The following is a 14907-nucleotide window of genomic DNA, read 5'->3' as shown; positions in this document are numbered from 1 at the left end:
ATTGACATCTCTTATTCTGATCCCTAAACAAGGATAATGACAAAAATAGAGATTTTTTTAGCTTCTGTAAGATTATAGGCAAATAAATCCCTGGGATCTTCTCGGCAGTGGTTGAACAAGATCCCATGTTGCTAAAGGTAAAATAATAATATGATGATCATCATCAACTAAAATGAGTGCCTCTAGGACTTCCCTGGTGGTCCACTGGTTAAGACTCCGCACTTTTACTGCAGGGGTTATGGGCTTCATCCCTGGTCAGGGAACTAAGATCCTGCATGCCATGCAGCGCAGCCAAAAAAAAAAAAGAGATAAATGCCTTTTATGTGCCAAGCACTGGCCTAAGGGTTAACTCATTTAATATACTAGCTCAATTCTAATAAAATAATTCACATGTTCTCACATGCCTGGCCACCCAAGTCCCTGTACACACCAATAAGTAAATGCACGTAGCATGCCACTCTGTACACATGCTAACACAAATGAGCACTCTCAGGTCTCTTTTAGGATTTTATTCTGTTCTATTATGCTCTGTAACATGTCACTTGTTGCCTCAGATGGTAAAGAATCTGCCTACAATTCAGGAGACCCAGGTTCGATCCCTGGGTCAATAAGATACACTGGAGAAGGGGATGGCAACCCACTCCAGTATTCTTACCTAGAAAACTCCATGGACAGAGGAGCCTGGTGGGCTACAATCCATGGGGGTCGCAAAGAGTTGGACACAACTGACTAACTAAACACACCTACATGCACGGTAAAAATTTATATGTATATAAATTTCACATATATAAATGTACATATGTACAACCTCACCAAAGTAAGAATAAAGGAATAAAAGTGGAATGAGCACAAGGACAAAGAGAATGAGAGAAGAGATCACAGCAAAGTAGAGATTGCAGTACATTTTTGGAAGATAGAACAATGAATGGAGAAGTGAGCGGGGCTAAGAAAATTGCAAACCAAATACCTGCAAGAGTCATCCTAGGCAACAAGCTCGATCACGTCACAGAATCTCCAAAGACTCAGGGCTGGGAATTCCCTGCAGTCCAGTGGTTAGAACTCTGAGCTTTCATTGCCAGGGCCCAGGTTCATTCACTGGTATGGGAACTAAGATTCCACAAGCCATGCGATGTGGCCAAAATAAGGGGCGTAGGACTCGGAGGCCCCATGCACTACAGAGGACAAAGATGAGGTATGAGAGTAGAACTAGGTGTCAGTTAAAAGGTAGATACCCAGGGGCCTTCTGCCATCCTTAGCAGCCAGGTGGTGGCCCCTTCCTTATCTAGGCAGGAGTTGGGAAGTTTATTCTCCAGAGTCTGGAGCCCCCAGGTACAGCAGAAAACAGGAGACAGGGTGTATCTTAAAATGACTAACCATTAACTATATAAAGGGGACATGTTACAGATGAAGAAACTATTTCTCATAGCTAGTAAATGGCTGACCTGGGATTTGGAGCCAGGCTGGGTGTCTCCAGAGCCAAGCTTTTAGAACTAGTAGGCACAAGTGATGAGTTGAGAAAGGGTTTGTTTTTCCTTTGTAGTGGGAAAGGCGTAAGCAAGAAAATCCAGCCAAGAAACTGTACAATTGGTCTGATCCAGTGTTGCCTTTTGCCAGATAGTTACTGTGAAAGGAAAAGAAAACAAGGGAATGTAAATAAGAGTGTGTTGGAGAGATTAGCTGTGGGATCTTAGGTGGTTAGGGAAGAGGAGCTTGACGGATCTCTTGAGGAGCAAGAAAATGAAGGAATCAAGAAGGTGGTGGAGGGACTTTCCTGGTTGGTGGTCCAGTAGCTGACTCCACACTTCCACTGCAAGGGATGTGGATTTGATAGCTGGTTGGGGAACCAAGATCCCACATGCCGCGTGGTGCAACCAAAAAAAGAGGGTAGTGGAGAAAGCGGAGGGACAGCTGGTTGCTTTCTGGGAAGGTGGAACATTGGCTTCCATGAGTTGCAAGAGTGAAAGAAAAGACATGTACACGCAGACAAACGCAGTGAGAAGGCTCAGTGGGTATTTACCAAATGGCATCAAGAATTGCAGGAGCTTTTTTGTTCTCATTTTTGCTCAACTACTGTTCTAATTTGTGTTTTTTACATAATAAATCCCACAAGGGAAGTTCCCATTCAGAAGTGAAGCAGTGCCAGATAACAATGAGGCCCCGGGTCTGGCCGTGGAAGTCTGTGCTGACGTGGGGTGGAGAAGGTTCTGTGGAGTCGAGGAAGGAGAGGGATGTGAAGAGATGGCATCGGACAGGTAGACCGTTAACACTGGTGTCATCAGGTAGTGGGTGGTAGCCCTCCTCCCTGACTTGAGCCCAGTGAGAGGTGGACTGAGTGGAAGGCCAGGACGAACAGGAAGGACAGATGGTGGGGCCACAGGAAGCCCTGAGCCTTTTCTTCCCTCTCTCTTCTTCTTTTTTACCTTGGCTGTGCCACGCTGCTTTCGGGATCTTAGTTCCCTGACCAGGGATTGAACCGGGCCCTCAGCAATGAAAACTCGGATTCCTAACCACTGGACCATCAGGGAACTTCCCGCTCTTTCTTCTTTGACCAGTTATCCACACCGCCTCACCCCTAGACTAGAATCAGACATTTTAGCTGGCCTTCCTGTCACCTGTTTCTTCTTTCTACTCCAGTTCAGCCTACCCACAGCTGTTAGGAGTTCAGTTCAGTTCAGTTCAGTCACTCAGTCGTGTCTGACTCTTTGCGACCCTGTGAATTGCAGCACGCCAGACCTCCCTGTCCATCACCAGCTCCTGGAGTTTACCCAAACCCGTGTCCATCGAGTCGGTGATGCCATCCAACCATCTCATCCTCTGTCGTCCCCTTCTCCTCCTGCCCTCAATCTTTGCCAGCATCAGGGTCTTTTCAAATGAGTCAGCTCTTCACATCAGGTGGCCAAAGTATTGGAGTTTCAGCTTCATCATCAGTCCTTCCAATGAACACCCAGGACTGATCTCCTTTAGGATGGACTGGATGGATCTCCTTGCAGTCCAAGGGACTCTCAAGAGTCTTCTCTAACACCACAGTTCAAAAGCATCAATTCCTTGGCACTCAGCTTTCTTTATAGTCCAGCTCTCACATCCGTACATGACCACTGGAAAAACCATAACCTTGACTAGACGGACCTTTGTTGGCAAAGTAATGTCTCTGCTTTTTAATATGCTATCTAGGTTGGTCATAACTTTCCTTTCAAGGAGTAAGCGTCTTTTCATTTTATGGCTGCAGTCACCATCTGCAGTGATTTTGGAGCCCAGAAAAATAAAGTCAGCCACTGTTTCCACTGTTTCCCCATCTATTTGCCATGAAGTGATGGGACCGGATGCCATGATCTTAGTTTTCTGAATGTTGAGCTTTAAGCCAACTTTTTCACTCTCCTCTTTCACTTTCATCAAGAGGCTCTTTAGTTCTTCACTTTCTGCCATGTGGGTGGTATCATCTGCATATCTGAGGTTATTGATATTTCTTCCGGCAATCTTGATTCCAGCTTGTGCTTCTTCCAGCCCAGCGTTTCTCATGATGTACTCTGCATATAAGTTAAATAAGCAGGGTGACAATATACAGCCTTGACGTACTCCTTTTCCTGTTTGGAACCAGTCTGTTGTTTCATGTCCAGTTCTAACTGTTGCTGCCTGACCTGCATACAGGTTTCTCAAGAGGCAGGTCAGGTGGTCTGGTATTTCCATCTCTTTCAGAATTTTCCACAGTTTATTGTAATCCACATAGTCAAAGGCTTTGGCATAGTCAATAAAGCAGAAATAAAAAACTCCATCCTCGCACAGTAATCTCTAATAGTTCTCAGTTGCTTGTTTAAAATAAAAATGTTAAAGCCCTTCCCATCCTAGGTCCCATGTCCATCATCTCTCACCTCCTCTCTGAGCTTCTTCATCTGTAAAATTGAGTGTTGCTGTCTGCTTTGCCTGTTGGTCTGAATTAATGGAAGAAAAGTTGTCTTGGAAAGAGTCATTTCTCATTGCAGCCTAATTTCTTAATATTCCTCAACTGAGTCTTCTACTTCACTAGTTTGGTTTTTTAACTTTTTATTTTGAAGTAATTGTAGATTCACAGGAGGGTGCAAAGAACTGTTCAGGGAAGTCCTATGCACTCTTCTCCTGATGTTAAACGTCTTAGAATAGGACAATAGGAAAACCAAGAAAATTATATTGGTCCAACTCATAAAACGTATTCAGATTTTACCAGTTAGACATAGATTCTGTGTGTGTGTGTATCTGTGTGTGAGTGTGTCTGTGCAATTTTACCACATGTGTAGTCTTGTGTAACCACCACCACAATCAAGATCAAGAGCCATCCCATCCCAGGCCTCCTCTGTCACCCTTTATGGCCGCACCCGACCCTTCCACCCCATCCCTAGTACCTGGCAACCACTCATCTGTTCTCCATCTCTACAGTTAATGTTATTCATGAATACTATGTAACTGAAATTGTGCACTATGTGTCCTTTTAATATTGGCTTTTTTCCCTTTAGTACAATTTCCTTAAAGTTTGGTCACTTCACTAATTTTGTTTTTTGTTGTTGTTGTTCGTTTTTTTAAATGCATAACTCATCTTTTTATTTATTTTTGGCTCTACTGGGTCTTCATCCCTGTGTGCCATCTTTTCTCTAGTTATGGTGAGCAGAGGCTGCTCTTTGCTGCAGTGCACAGGCTTCTCATTGCAGTGGCTTCTCTTGTTGCAGAGCACGGGCTCTAGGTGCATGGGCTTCAGTAGTTTTAGTGCTTGGGCTCAGTAGTTGTGGTGCATGGGCTTAGTTGCACCACGGAATGTGAATCTTCCTGGACCAAGGATCGAACCTGTGTCCCCTGCACTGACAGATGGATTCTTAACCAATGGACACCAGGGAAGCCCATCAACTTCAGTAGTTTTGTTTTTTGTTTTTGTTTTTTTTCAAAAAACTTGTGTTTCCTTCAATATGAAACTTGTTCATTTCTACCTCTGCCTTTATATGTGCCATTTCCCCTTCTAGAATACCCTCTACCAACACTCTCTACCAATCTGTATTCACTTCCTTCCTCAGAGTTTGTCTCACAACTGAGTGCCTAAACCTGTCTGCCTCATCTGTGTTCTGGCATCAGTTATGTGGACCTCATACAACATCATTTTCCACTTTCAGGTAGAAGGCAGAGGCCATATCCAACTTATCTTTACATTCCTAGCGTCTAGTACGGTGCCTGAAATGTAGGAGGTACTCAGGAAATTAATTTTTGGATGAATGAATGTTGGAAATTGCTCCGTTTGTTTCTTGTCTTGTGTCTTGGTTATGTGTTGTCTTCCTGACTAGACTCTGAACTAAATTATAAACTTGAAATCAGCAAGTACACTCCCTTTACTAGTGTACACAAGGTTCAGTCAGGGTTGCCAAAGATACTTGTATATGCCTTTGTGTCTGGTGGGGTGAAGTGAGGGCGTAAGTATTTGTGGGGCTGGTTTCCCAGCTGCCCAGCCTGACTTCCCACAGTCAGCAGGATGGACCTGGACATGTCGGGGCTGAAGACCTTGGAGCATGTGGCCGTGACAGTCTCCATCACCCACTCACGACGTGGCAGCTTGGAACTGAAGCTCTTTTGCCCCAGTGGCATGATGTCCCTTATCGGCGCCCCCCGCAGCTTGGACTCGTACGTACTTGTGCCCCTACCTTCTGAGCTCTCCTTTGCAGTGAGGTCCTTGTCGAGGAAAAGATCTGGGACGAGTGGACACTCGCCCTGTCCTAAACTCCCCTGGCGCTGGCTTTGTGACATGCTTTTTTCAAGTGCTTACAGCGTGCCCAGCACTGCACTTTACATATGTTTTCTTCAGTCCTTGTAAGAACGATGCAGAGGGACTTCCCTGGCAGTCCAGTGGCTAAGACTCTGGGCTCCCAGTGCAGGGGGCCTGGGTTCAATTCCTGGTCAGGAAACTAGATCCCGCCTACCACTCTGCACGACCAGGAGAAAGACGATGGAGAGTAGACTTTGTAACCTCCTTTTACAAATGAGGAAGCAAGGCATGGACCTAGTAAGCACCTGAGAGAGTAACAGGAAGCCTAGATCTGGGACTCCCCCAAGCCTGTGTTCTCTCCACGTTTGCTTTTTCCACTTCACTGTGTTGACATAAGCCCCTCAGCTCCTGAGATCATCCCAGGGCAAGGGCCAGCACTTGAGGGCCCCTCATGGCACCCTCCTTATTGGCTGTAGCTCAGCCCACAGCTGCTACTACAATAAGAAAGTGCTCCTGGGCAAAGGGGTCGGTTCCCTGCTCCACACTTTCCTCTGTCTCCTGTGTTCTTGCCCCAGGGATCCCAACGGCTTCAATGACTGGACCTTCTCCACGGTGCGGTGCTGGGGGGAGAGGGCAAAAGGAACCTACAGACTCGTCATCAGGGATGTAGGTAAGCCTGTCTGCCTCCCAGCCAGGGCCCTGCCTTTCACAAGTGTCGTCTGTTCCTCTGGATCTCAGAGTCCCCACAGAAAGTGCCCCAGGTGGAACACCTAGGGTGCCATCAGACCAAAAGGGTAGCTGCCAAGAAGTATGCCCCATCCACAGAATGGGCATTGAGACCTGTTCATTAATTGTTCATTAATACTACCTTTCACCTTCCTTGGCAAAGTGACTGATCCATTTTTCCTCAGGATAGCAACACAAATTCCTTGTTGAAACCACATTTCAAGTTCTTTCACATATAACCATCCTGCGGCCAGCCCTGGTAGGCAGGTAAGGGCAGGACTAATTTTCACCATTTTTTTTTCAAACTGAGGCCCACCCAGAGGTTTGAAGTGACATATGTGAAGTCATACCGTATTTCAAAGAGGAAATTTGACATTGAACCCAACCCTCCCAATTTCCCCCAAATTAGGTATACATCAGGCTTCCCTCATAGGTCAGTTGGTAAAGAATCCTGCAATGCAGGAGACCTCGGTTCAATTTCCTGGGTTGGGAAGATCCGCTAGAGAAAGGAACAGCTACCCACTCCAGTATTCTGGCCTGGAGAATTCTCTGGACTGTATAGTCCATGGGATCGCAAAGAGTCTTTCACTTTCAGGTATACCTCACCAGACCGGTGGTTTTCAGACCTTTCTTTAATTTAGCAGGACTTTTTTTTTCAAGAAAAATCCCAACTGAAACCCTAAAATATGAAAGCGGAAAAACTTCTTAGGTTGGAGTGCTCCCTTTTACCCTTCCCTTTCCATTCCTAAGAGCACCCGAGAGGCAGGTCTGCAGAACCCCAGGGTCAGTGGGACACAGTTAGAAGACTGCTGTGACCGCCCACCCGTGCGGTCTGAGTCCCTCCAGGTGGGGGGGCGGGCGGGCCTTCTGTCGTCTGGCCAGCCGCGAGGCGAGGCTCACAGACTGCCCTGCTTGCCGCCTCAGGAGACGAGACATCCCAGGCCGGCGTCCTCCGGCAGTGGCAGCTCATCCTGTATGGTTCTGTGTGGAGTCCAGTAGACATCAGAGACAGACAGAGGTAGGCGTAGACATGGGCGTCAGAGGGCCTGGGACTTGGGGGTGGGGATGGAGAGGCCACTTAAGGAGCTCCACTTCCTGCGTCCCGTTTGCTGTGGGAGCTCGCCCTGTCCAGCTGTCAGGCGGGAGGACGGGCAAGGCAGGCGGGTAGAGGAAGCAGGCTGAGTGGGGCATCCTCGTCTCCTCTCTGCTCCACAGGCTACTAGAAAGTGCCATGAGTGGGAAGTACCTGCATGATGGCTTCACGCTGCCCTGCCCGCCCGGGCTGAACATCCCCGAGGAAGACGGTTACACCATCACCCCCAACACTCTCAAGGTGCAGGCAGGCAGGGGTGCCCTGGGGTGTTGTCCTCGGTGGGGACTCAAAGCAACTTGGGAGTGATGGATTGGGCAGATCTGGGTCCCCATTCTCCTGGCTAACTCTCTTGTGGCGGAGGGGAGCAGAGGGTGTGGCTTGGGGTGGGAGAGGCAGCCCCCAGAAGGAGAGAGACTCTCTGAGCTGCAGACTTCCGGGAGGGCAGCCCTACATAGATGCTTGCCTTTCCCCCAGACCCTGGTTCTGATTGGCTGCTTCACTGTCTTCTGGACCATTTACTACACGCTGGAAGTATACTTGAGCCAAAGGAATGTGGCCTCTCGCCCAATTTGTCGGAGTGGACCATGCCACTGGCCCCAGCGAAGCCAGAAAGCCAAGGAGGAGGGCACAGAACTAGAATCAGTGCCCCTTTGCAGTAGCCAGGATCCAGGCAGAGTGGGGCTGGAGAGCGAGGGCCCTCCCACCTCAGGGCTCCACGCCATGGACCTGCTGGATCAGGGGGACTGGAGCCTGTCCCAGAGCAGGGGTGACCTGGACGTCGCTCAGCACCTGCCCCCAGACCTGCTGCAGGGGAAGGAGGCACAGATGTGCTGACCTGGAGCCTGACAGCCACTGTGGGATGGGCTCTCACTTCCTAAGACAGCAGGAGTGTGGAAAGCTGATTCCTAGTCCTGGGAGCACTGGGCAGAAAGCAGTCCGGGTGCTTCTAGCTGGGACCAGAGGCCTGAAGACGCCCTCTGGCTAAAGACCACACTCAGGGAGGGCACAGGCCTGCAGAAGGTCCAGTCAGCAGAGCAGCGGTGCCAGAGAACAGGCTGCAACAGCCGTGGAGCCTTCCTCCAACAGAGTAGAAGCTTTCTGGTGAGAAGGTCTCAGATGACGGACTAGGGCTTCCACTGGGCCGGCCTCCATCCTTGCTTCTCCAGGGCAGGCCAGCAGTTTGGGTCACCCAGACCCTCACCACGCGTGGCCAGAAGAGCATCTCAGTAGAAACGTCACTGGGGTCCCTTGGGAAGAGGGCTTAGGTGTGGAAGCCGGAAAGAGCTTCCAGATATGCCTGTCCTTTTAATGACCCCAGGGCCAGAAACAGCAGCCCTTCCCTCTCTCCCCCTTACTATCCAGCCTCAGCCTTGGACTTGGCCATGTTGGTTTGGCAGTCAGCCCCCAGCTCTGCACCCGTGCCCTGAAAGCAGCTGCCTGCAGCAGCCCTGATCAGCAGAAGCCCACCTTGAGCACACCCCGACCCCCTCGTCCTGAAGGACCGGTACGATGTGCCTGGCGGGGCTGTGGATGGGCACGGCCCCCCAGCCCAGGCCGCTCCACCGGGGTGTCTTCGGCAGGCCTGCTGCCGCCCCGTCTTCCTCTGCAGAGTACTCAGGGAAATGGCCGTGCCCACCGGAGGCCGGCTGGCTGCCTGGTGGGCTGTGACTTCCTCCCACTCTTGACCTCCTCCCCTCTTCCCAGCGAGTTGGTTGATTGGAACTTATTTTTTTTAATGCTTACGATTTGGTTTTCTCTTTCCACAGCAACATTTTGTTGAATTTTTTCTGCACAGCTTTTCCAAAATAAAAACCTTCCACACAGTGTCGCCCTTTGCCCACTCCTTTCGGCCACCTCCCCAAAGCTAACACAAGTCGCCAAGCTGCCCCTCTTTCCCTTCAGAACTGTCATCCATGCCCCTCTTCCACCCCTTGAAATCGTGGAACATGAGGAACACACGAGAACCCGAGCTGCCTGCCTGTTCCCCGTTCAGACTTCCTGGAACCAGAACCAAAGCAACTAGGGCAAATCAGACTCTGGCAGCCAGGCCTGAGAAAAAAATTTATGTATATATTTTTTTTCTTTTTGAATTTCAACCCCCCAAATATTCCAGCAAAAAAAAAAAAAATCAAGGGCAGTTGGGCTGGGTCTCCTTCTATGAGCATCTGCTTCCAAGGAGGACAGTGGACTTGCCCATGCCCAGGCTACCACCAGCCCACGTCTCCCCTGCTCAGCCCAGGATGGGGAGATGGCAGAGCTGGTGAGGGAGCTGGGAGGTGGGCCGGGGGAGCAGTGCTTTGGGGTCAGGAGTTGGGCTGAGGCTGAGGGGTGGGGGCGAGCTGCCCAAGTGCAGTCACCTTTGCTCAGTGACGGAGCCTCGAAGCTTGGCCAGGGCTGAAGGAACTACACAGCTGTGTGTGAGGCGGGCGAGGCAGGATGCTGTGGCCAGCGAGCTGGGCAAAGGCGGGGCTGGGCACCGGCCCTCGCCCTCTAACTGATGATCTGCCGGGGCCGCCCATAGCCTGTCATGCCAGCCTGCGAGGCCCCTCTGTTGCTGCCCATCTGTAGGCCGATGACATGCTTGCCCTCCTGCAGCTGGCTCTCTGTGAATTCCCTCTTATGCTCCTGGGCTTTCCTAGGAGAGGAGGAACCAGGACAAAGACTTGCTGGGACTGTGTGTTTTCCACCTGCCTTTTGTTTCCTCTGTTACTTCCTAGCCCGATGCCATCCCTTCCCCGTTTCACTGCTCTCATTTCCTTATTGTAGCTGCCCTGCAGCACAGGCTGGAAAGACTGGCTCAGATAGGAGGGTAGGAAGGGAGAAGCCAAGATGTACTATGGATCCACTTTCCCCCACCCTAGACCTTCACTGTGTACCTTTCCTGGCTTTCTGCTTCCTGTAATCACTGCACTAACTGGCTAGCCCACCTCCTGTAGAGACCCAAGCTTAGGGCACAGGGAACCGTTGGTGGCCACGTACTTCATAAACCAGTTGGGATCTCCACGGTAGTGTCCATCATTCTTGGTCACTGCCAAGCTGCCCAGGGCCATCAAGGTCCTCTGCACCGCTGCCAGGTCTTTGCCTGTGAGTAGGAAGAGGGGAGGGGAGACAACCTCTAGGAGTGTGTAAAGAGAATCCCAGGCAGAGCCAGCCTGTGCTCCTCAGAAATATGGCCAACCCAGGGGCAAAGGTGGTCCTGAAATTGAAGGGGGTGCAGAGATCCCACCATAGGTATGGGATTCTCCTGGTGTATGCCACTCCTGCTGTGCAGACCCATCATAGTGATCATCCCTCATCCCTGCCTCCGCCTCCTGTCCACCTGCCTCGTCCACCCCTCTCCTCTCTCTACCTTCAAAGAGGTCAACGGTCTGGAACATGTCAGTCTTGGTGACGCCATAATCCTCAGCCGCCTTCAGGAACTGAGCCACCTGCTCCATCTGCTTGAAGACCATGGAGGGCGGGTTCTCAGGCACCTTCACTGGCTTGGAGCCATCAGGATACAGGCTGTTGACCAGCTTGCTCAGAATCTGCCAGGTGAAGAAGGCAGCTGAACACTCAGCTTGGGGTGGGGGTGGGGGGCTCTGCCCCATGGCTCTGGCACGACAGCACGACCCCTGGCCCCCGCCCCAGGTGCCACTCACCACGCCGTTCTTCAGCCAGACCTGGAAGCCCAAGCGCCCACGGTCGGGGCGCCCCACATCGGGGCCGCACTGCATTACGATCCACTCCACCAGCCGCTCCTCCAGCTCCTCGTCATACTTCTTCTCGATTTTCGATTGCACTTCCCGGCTCATGCCATAGGAAGGACCCTTGTTGGCCATGTTGGCGGGGAGCTAAGGCGGCACAGGCAGCAGAGGGAGGGGTCAGGGAGTCAGAGAACAGCTCTGCTGTCACCAGTGCCTGGCAGCTCTTGTCTTCCAGCTCTGAGGGTCGGGGGAGTGGGGAGACCACCCTAGCTCTTTCTCTACCTCCCCTTGCTTCCTGGTTTTGTTTCCACAGCACTCACCTGGGCTAGCTCGCCCCCTCAGTCCAGAGGGGACTCGTCCCCTCGTCCCTCTCTGAACTTGGTGACCAGATCTTTGGCAGTCTAGAGCAGGAGTTAGTAAACTGTTTCGGTAAATAATCAGATAGTCATTTTACTGACAGTCATATTTTAGGCTTTGCAGGCCTTAAAGTCCCTGCCACCGTAGCATTGAAGCAGCCTTGGACAGTATGTAAACAAGTGAGCATGGGTGAGTTCAAATAAAACTTTATTTACACAACACATGACAGGCTGCATTTATGGCTTTGATAATCCCTGGTCTAGAGCACTCTTTCTTTGCTAAGATTGGTGACAGAGGCACTGGAGAGGCCTTTTGGAAGAGACCTTGTTAACCCTCAAAATGAAGCCAGCAGACATCTTTGTCCAGTGAGGCATGAAGTGGTTTTGTGCCTCTGCCTGAAGCTATGAGGGTCCCTCCAACTCTCAGTTCTCCCAGAAGCAGGAACCCCAAAACTCCAGCTCTTTGCCAGCTCAGCTCAGCCTCCAGCCAACAGCTACAGAGGCTGAAGCTTCCCCACCCCTGGTAAGGAGGGCTCAGAAGCCAGCAAAGTCCAGGAGCTTTTGGCCAAGAAGTTGCATTTCCCCAGGGGAGCCAGATGCGCAAGGGCTGCCAGCTGGTACACCCACCGCCCTGCCTGGGGACCTCAGGCTCTCACCACTGTGGGAGCCTGAGTAACCACGAAGCCAGAGTTCTCCAGGGACGTGAGCCCAGCATCTGCCAAGCAGAGCAGGGAAGCCCTCCCCAACCTTGGCCCTAGGGTCTGGGGCTGGCCCCACTCAGGAGAGCCCACAAGTGGCAGGGGAGCGGCAGGAGCGGGGCCAAACAGAGAGGCTGCTGGGCAGGCTTGGGTGTGGCCGGTCCGGAGGAACCTGAGCTGGCCTGAGCTCACGTGGCACCAGAGCTCATCGTGGCACCAGAGCTCATCGGAAGAGTCCTTTGAAAGAGGAATCAAATGAGGCCAGCCCATCCCCTGGCCTCTGAGAGGTCAGAGGTTGGGAGGGAGAGAATGGTTTGAGAATGGAGACCGTCACTACCGTGTTCCCCCAACTCCCTCCCCTGTCAGAGCTGAGACCTTCTTCCTACCCACTCCCATGGGAGGCAGTGGACATCATCACTTCACAGGGTCCCAGCTAAGCTGCCAAAACCCACTTGCCCGGACCTTCCTTCCCCATGGCTGATGGCTTTCCTGAGCTCTCATGCCTTGTCTGTGCAGGGAGGATAATGCATCTACCCCAGAGAACTGGGAACATTCCAGGAGACCCTGTCTGTGACAACCCAACACACAGGCTGTCTCTCAGTGGAGCTCCTCAAAACGTTGGTCTTTTGCCCCCAGAGCTGATCTCCTGGTTGTGACCCAAGAAAGCCAGCCCTTGACCAAGCCGTAAAAAACAGAGTTTCTCCCACTCCAGCCTCCACGCCTCTTCATAATCATATTCCCTGAGGGGATCGCAAAGTTTGGGAGAAGAAAACAAGAGAAAGGCTCCTCTAAATTCCAGCCACTTGGCCCCTCAGTTCTCCCTGAGTCTGCTTCCTTATTTGTAAAGTGAGGGCTGGACCACCTCCGAGGATGTGGTTCTCAGAGCATCCCAGCCAGTGATGCCAAAGAACCCAAAGGCCAAGTCCCTCCCTTCTCCACCCTGCTGTGTCTCATCCCTGTTTCCAGGACTCCTGGGCGAAGAACTGGGGTCAAGACACATCAGCAGCTGGGACCAGGGGATTTCAGCCCATATCCTTCATCCAGGCCTCCCACCCTCCCTCCTCCTCTCAGCTTTCACAGCACCACCCCAGGCAGGCAGGAGGCGCCCCCTGGTCCAGGCCCCACCCCCCACCCCCCATGTCCTGCCTTTCCCTACCCTCTCCTCCCCCTTCCTGTCCCTCCCCCCCAGACCTCACACTGGGCCCATGAGGAACAGGGGCCAAGCAGAGTGGGTCTCCCACCCCCAGCCTCCAGCCTCAGGAGATTCGGGACAGTCAAGGTGGTAGAGCTCACAGTGACAAGGACACAAACTTGCAGGCCAGAGATCTAGAGACAATGTTTGGATTTTGATCAGAACCAGGGAGGGGGATGAAAGACACCCCACCCCCACCCACCTCCCTCCAGGTGGAGAGTCTGAAAGCGGAGGGTTCTTAGAAGAATCCTGCCAGGTCCTCTGACAAAGACCTCTCTCCAGGCCCACCTTGGAGCTGCTGGGGAGGGGAGGGGCGAGGAGAGGGAGCAGCCCACCCTGGGTCTTTCCAGGCAAAGGCTCCTGGGACAGGATGGACAGGGAGCCTGAGGCTCTGCCTTGACACCCCCACCCCCGCCCTGCGGCTCCATCAGCCTCCCCTCCCCAGAGAAAAAAAAACAAGCCCAGCTGCCAAGAGGTGGGGGCAGCTCCTCCCAGCAGAAACCCGGAAAACCAGGGTTCTCTGCTGGACTGCTGTGCCCCTCTGTCTTCAGAGCAAACAAAACACAGTACACAGGTCAAGCACAGGAGGGGTGGCTTGACTAAATTCCGGGGTCATGGGAGACCTGTCCTACCCACCACTATCCTCTGAAAAACAAGCTAAAGGAAACGCCAGAACTAAGGGGAAGGCCCTGCCTGGCCCTGTCTGCACAGCCCAGGCCATCACTCCAAGGCTCTTGGCAGGCCACTCCCATCCTCTGCTGGTGGGTGACCTCCCCCTCAGGGTATGGAGGGAGCTGCGTGCCCGGAGAGGCAGGTCTCTTACTGTCCCCGCATCCTACCACCCCGGCCAGTTCCAGAAGACAAGAGCTTTGTGGTCCTTCCCACTTCCCCAGTGGCTACCCAGGGCCTCTCCTAGGCCGCTCAGAACCTGGGGTCCCAACAGAGGGACACTGCGCTCCAGCCCTGGTGTACCACACAGCCCCTCACCTCCTCCGACATCCTCCTGGCCTGGCTGGATAGCAGACAACAAGCCTTGGGTCTAAACCGACTCCACCTTTGAGCCCATCGCATCACACATAGTGTGACTATGGCTGAAAATGGGGCACCTCCCTGACCCCAGTTTCCCAGGTTTCTACCATCAACCAGCCAAGTCTCCCTGGGCATCTCAATGGGTTCAAGGCTGCCCAGTCTAAGAGGTACGGGACTCTAGTAACCCCCTCCCACCCAGCAAGCTAGGACCACCTCTGCAGGTGGAGGTGGGGCGTGCACACTGGAAGAAGGTGGGCTTCCCCCCGCCTGGGAGCCTGAGAGTCCTGCCTGCAATATACCCACAGCAACCGCCAAGCCCCAGCCCAACTCCCCTCCAGTCCCGGGACAAATACACTTACAGGGGTTCCTCGGGGCTCTCGAGAAGGCGTGAGCTCTGTCTGGACTTGGACAGAC

The 14907-nt window shown here is 52.3% G+C and overlaps 2 protein-coding genes across 8 annotated transcripts in view; one reads left to right on the top strand and one right to left on the bottom strand.

Moving 5' to 3' along the window:
• PCSK7 (proprotein convertase subtilisin/kexin type 7) overlaps positions 1 to 9360 on the top strand; it is a 26394-nt gene extending 17034 nt beyond the window's left edge. For 5 of the 7 annotated variants that reach the window (XM_081546469.1, XM_081546466.1, XM_081546467.1 and 2 more), the window contains 5 exons: positions 5475 to 5631; positions 6289 to 6383; positions 7364 to 7457; positions 7655 to 7772; positions 8007 to 9360. In XM_081546469.1, the coding sequence (XP_081402595.1) occupies positions 5475 to 5631; positions 6289 to 6383; positions 7364 to 7457; positions 7655 to 7772; positions 8007 to 8366 (824 nt within the window). In that variant the 3' untranslated portion in view covers positions 8367 to 9360. Of the gene's footprint in view, positions 1 to 5474; positions 5632 to 6288; positions 6384 to 6624; positions 6707 to 7363; positions 7458 to 7654; positions 7773 to 8006 lie in introns of all 7 variants that reach the window. The other 2 variants (XR_014070043.1, XR_014070042.1) reach the window with 1 other exon arrangement.
• Positions 7054 to 14907, bottom strand: TAGLN (transgelin). Its single transcript, XM_081546487.1, has 5 exons — positions 14853 to 14907; positions 11174 to 11365; positions 10882 to 11059; positions 10512 to 10614; positions 7054 to 10167 (listed from the first exon to the last, which is right to left on the bottom strand). Exons 2-5 carry the CDS (start codon positions 11351 to 11353, stop codon positions 10023 to 10025), a joined length of 606 nt encoding a protein of 201 aa, XP_081402613.1. The 5' UTR covers positions 11354 to 11365; positions 14853 to 14907; the 3' UTR covers positions 7054 to 10022.

The sequence above is a fragment of the Giraffa tippelskirchi genome, chromosome 11 (genome assembly GCF_054371585.1).
Source record: "Giraffa tippelskirchi isolate mGirTip1 chromosome 11, T2T-mGirTip1v1.2.pri, whole genome shotgun sequence".
NCBI lineage: Eukaryota > Metazoa > Chordata > Mammalia > Artiodactyla > Giraffidae > Giraffa > Giraffa tippelskirchi.
The sequence above is the reverse complement of the archived record's forward strand: the minus strand, read 5'-3'. Positions and strand labels throughout refer to the sequence as shown.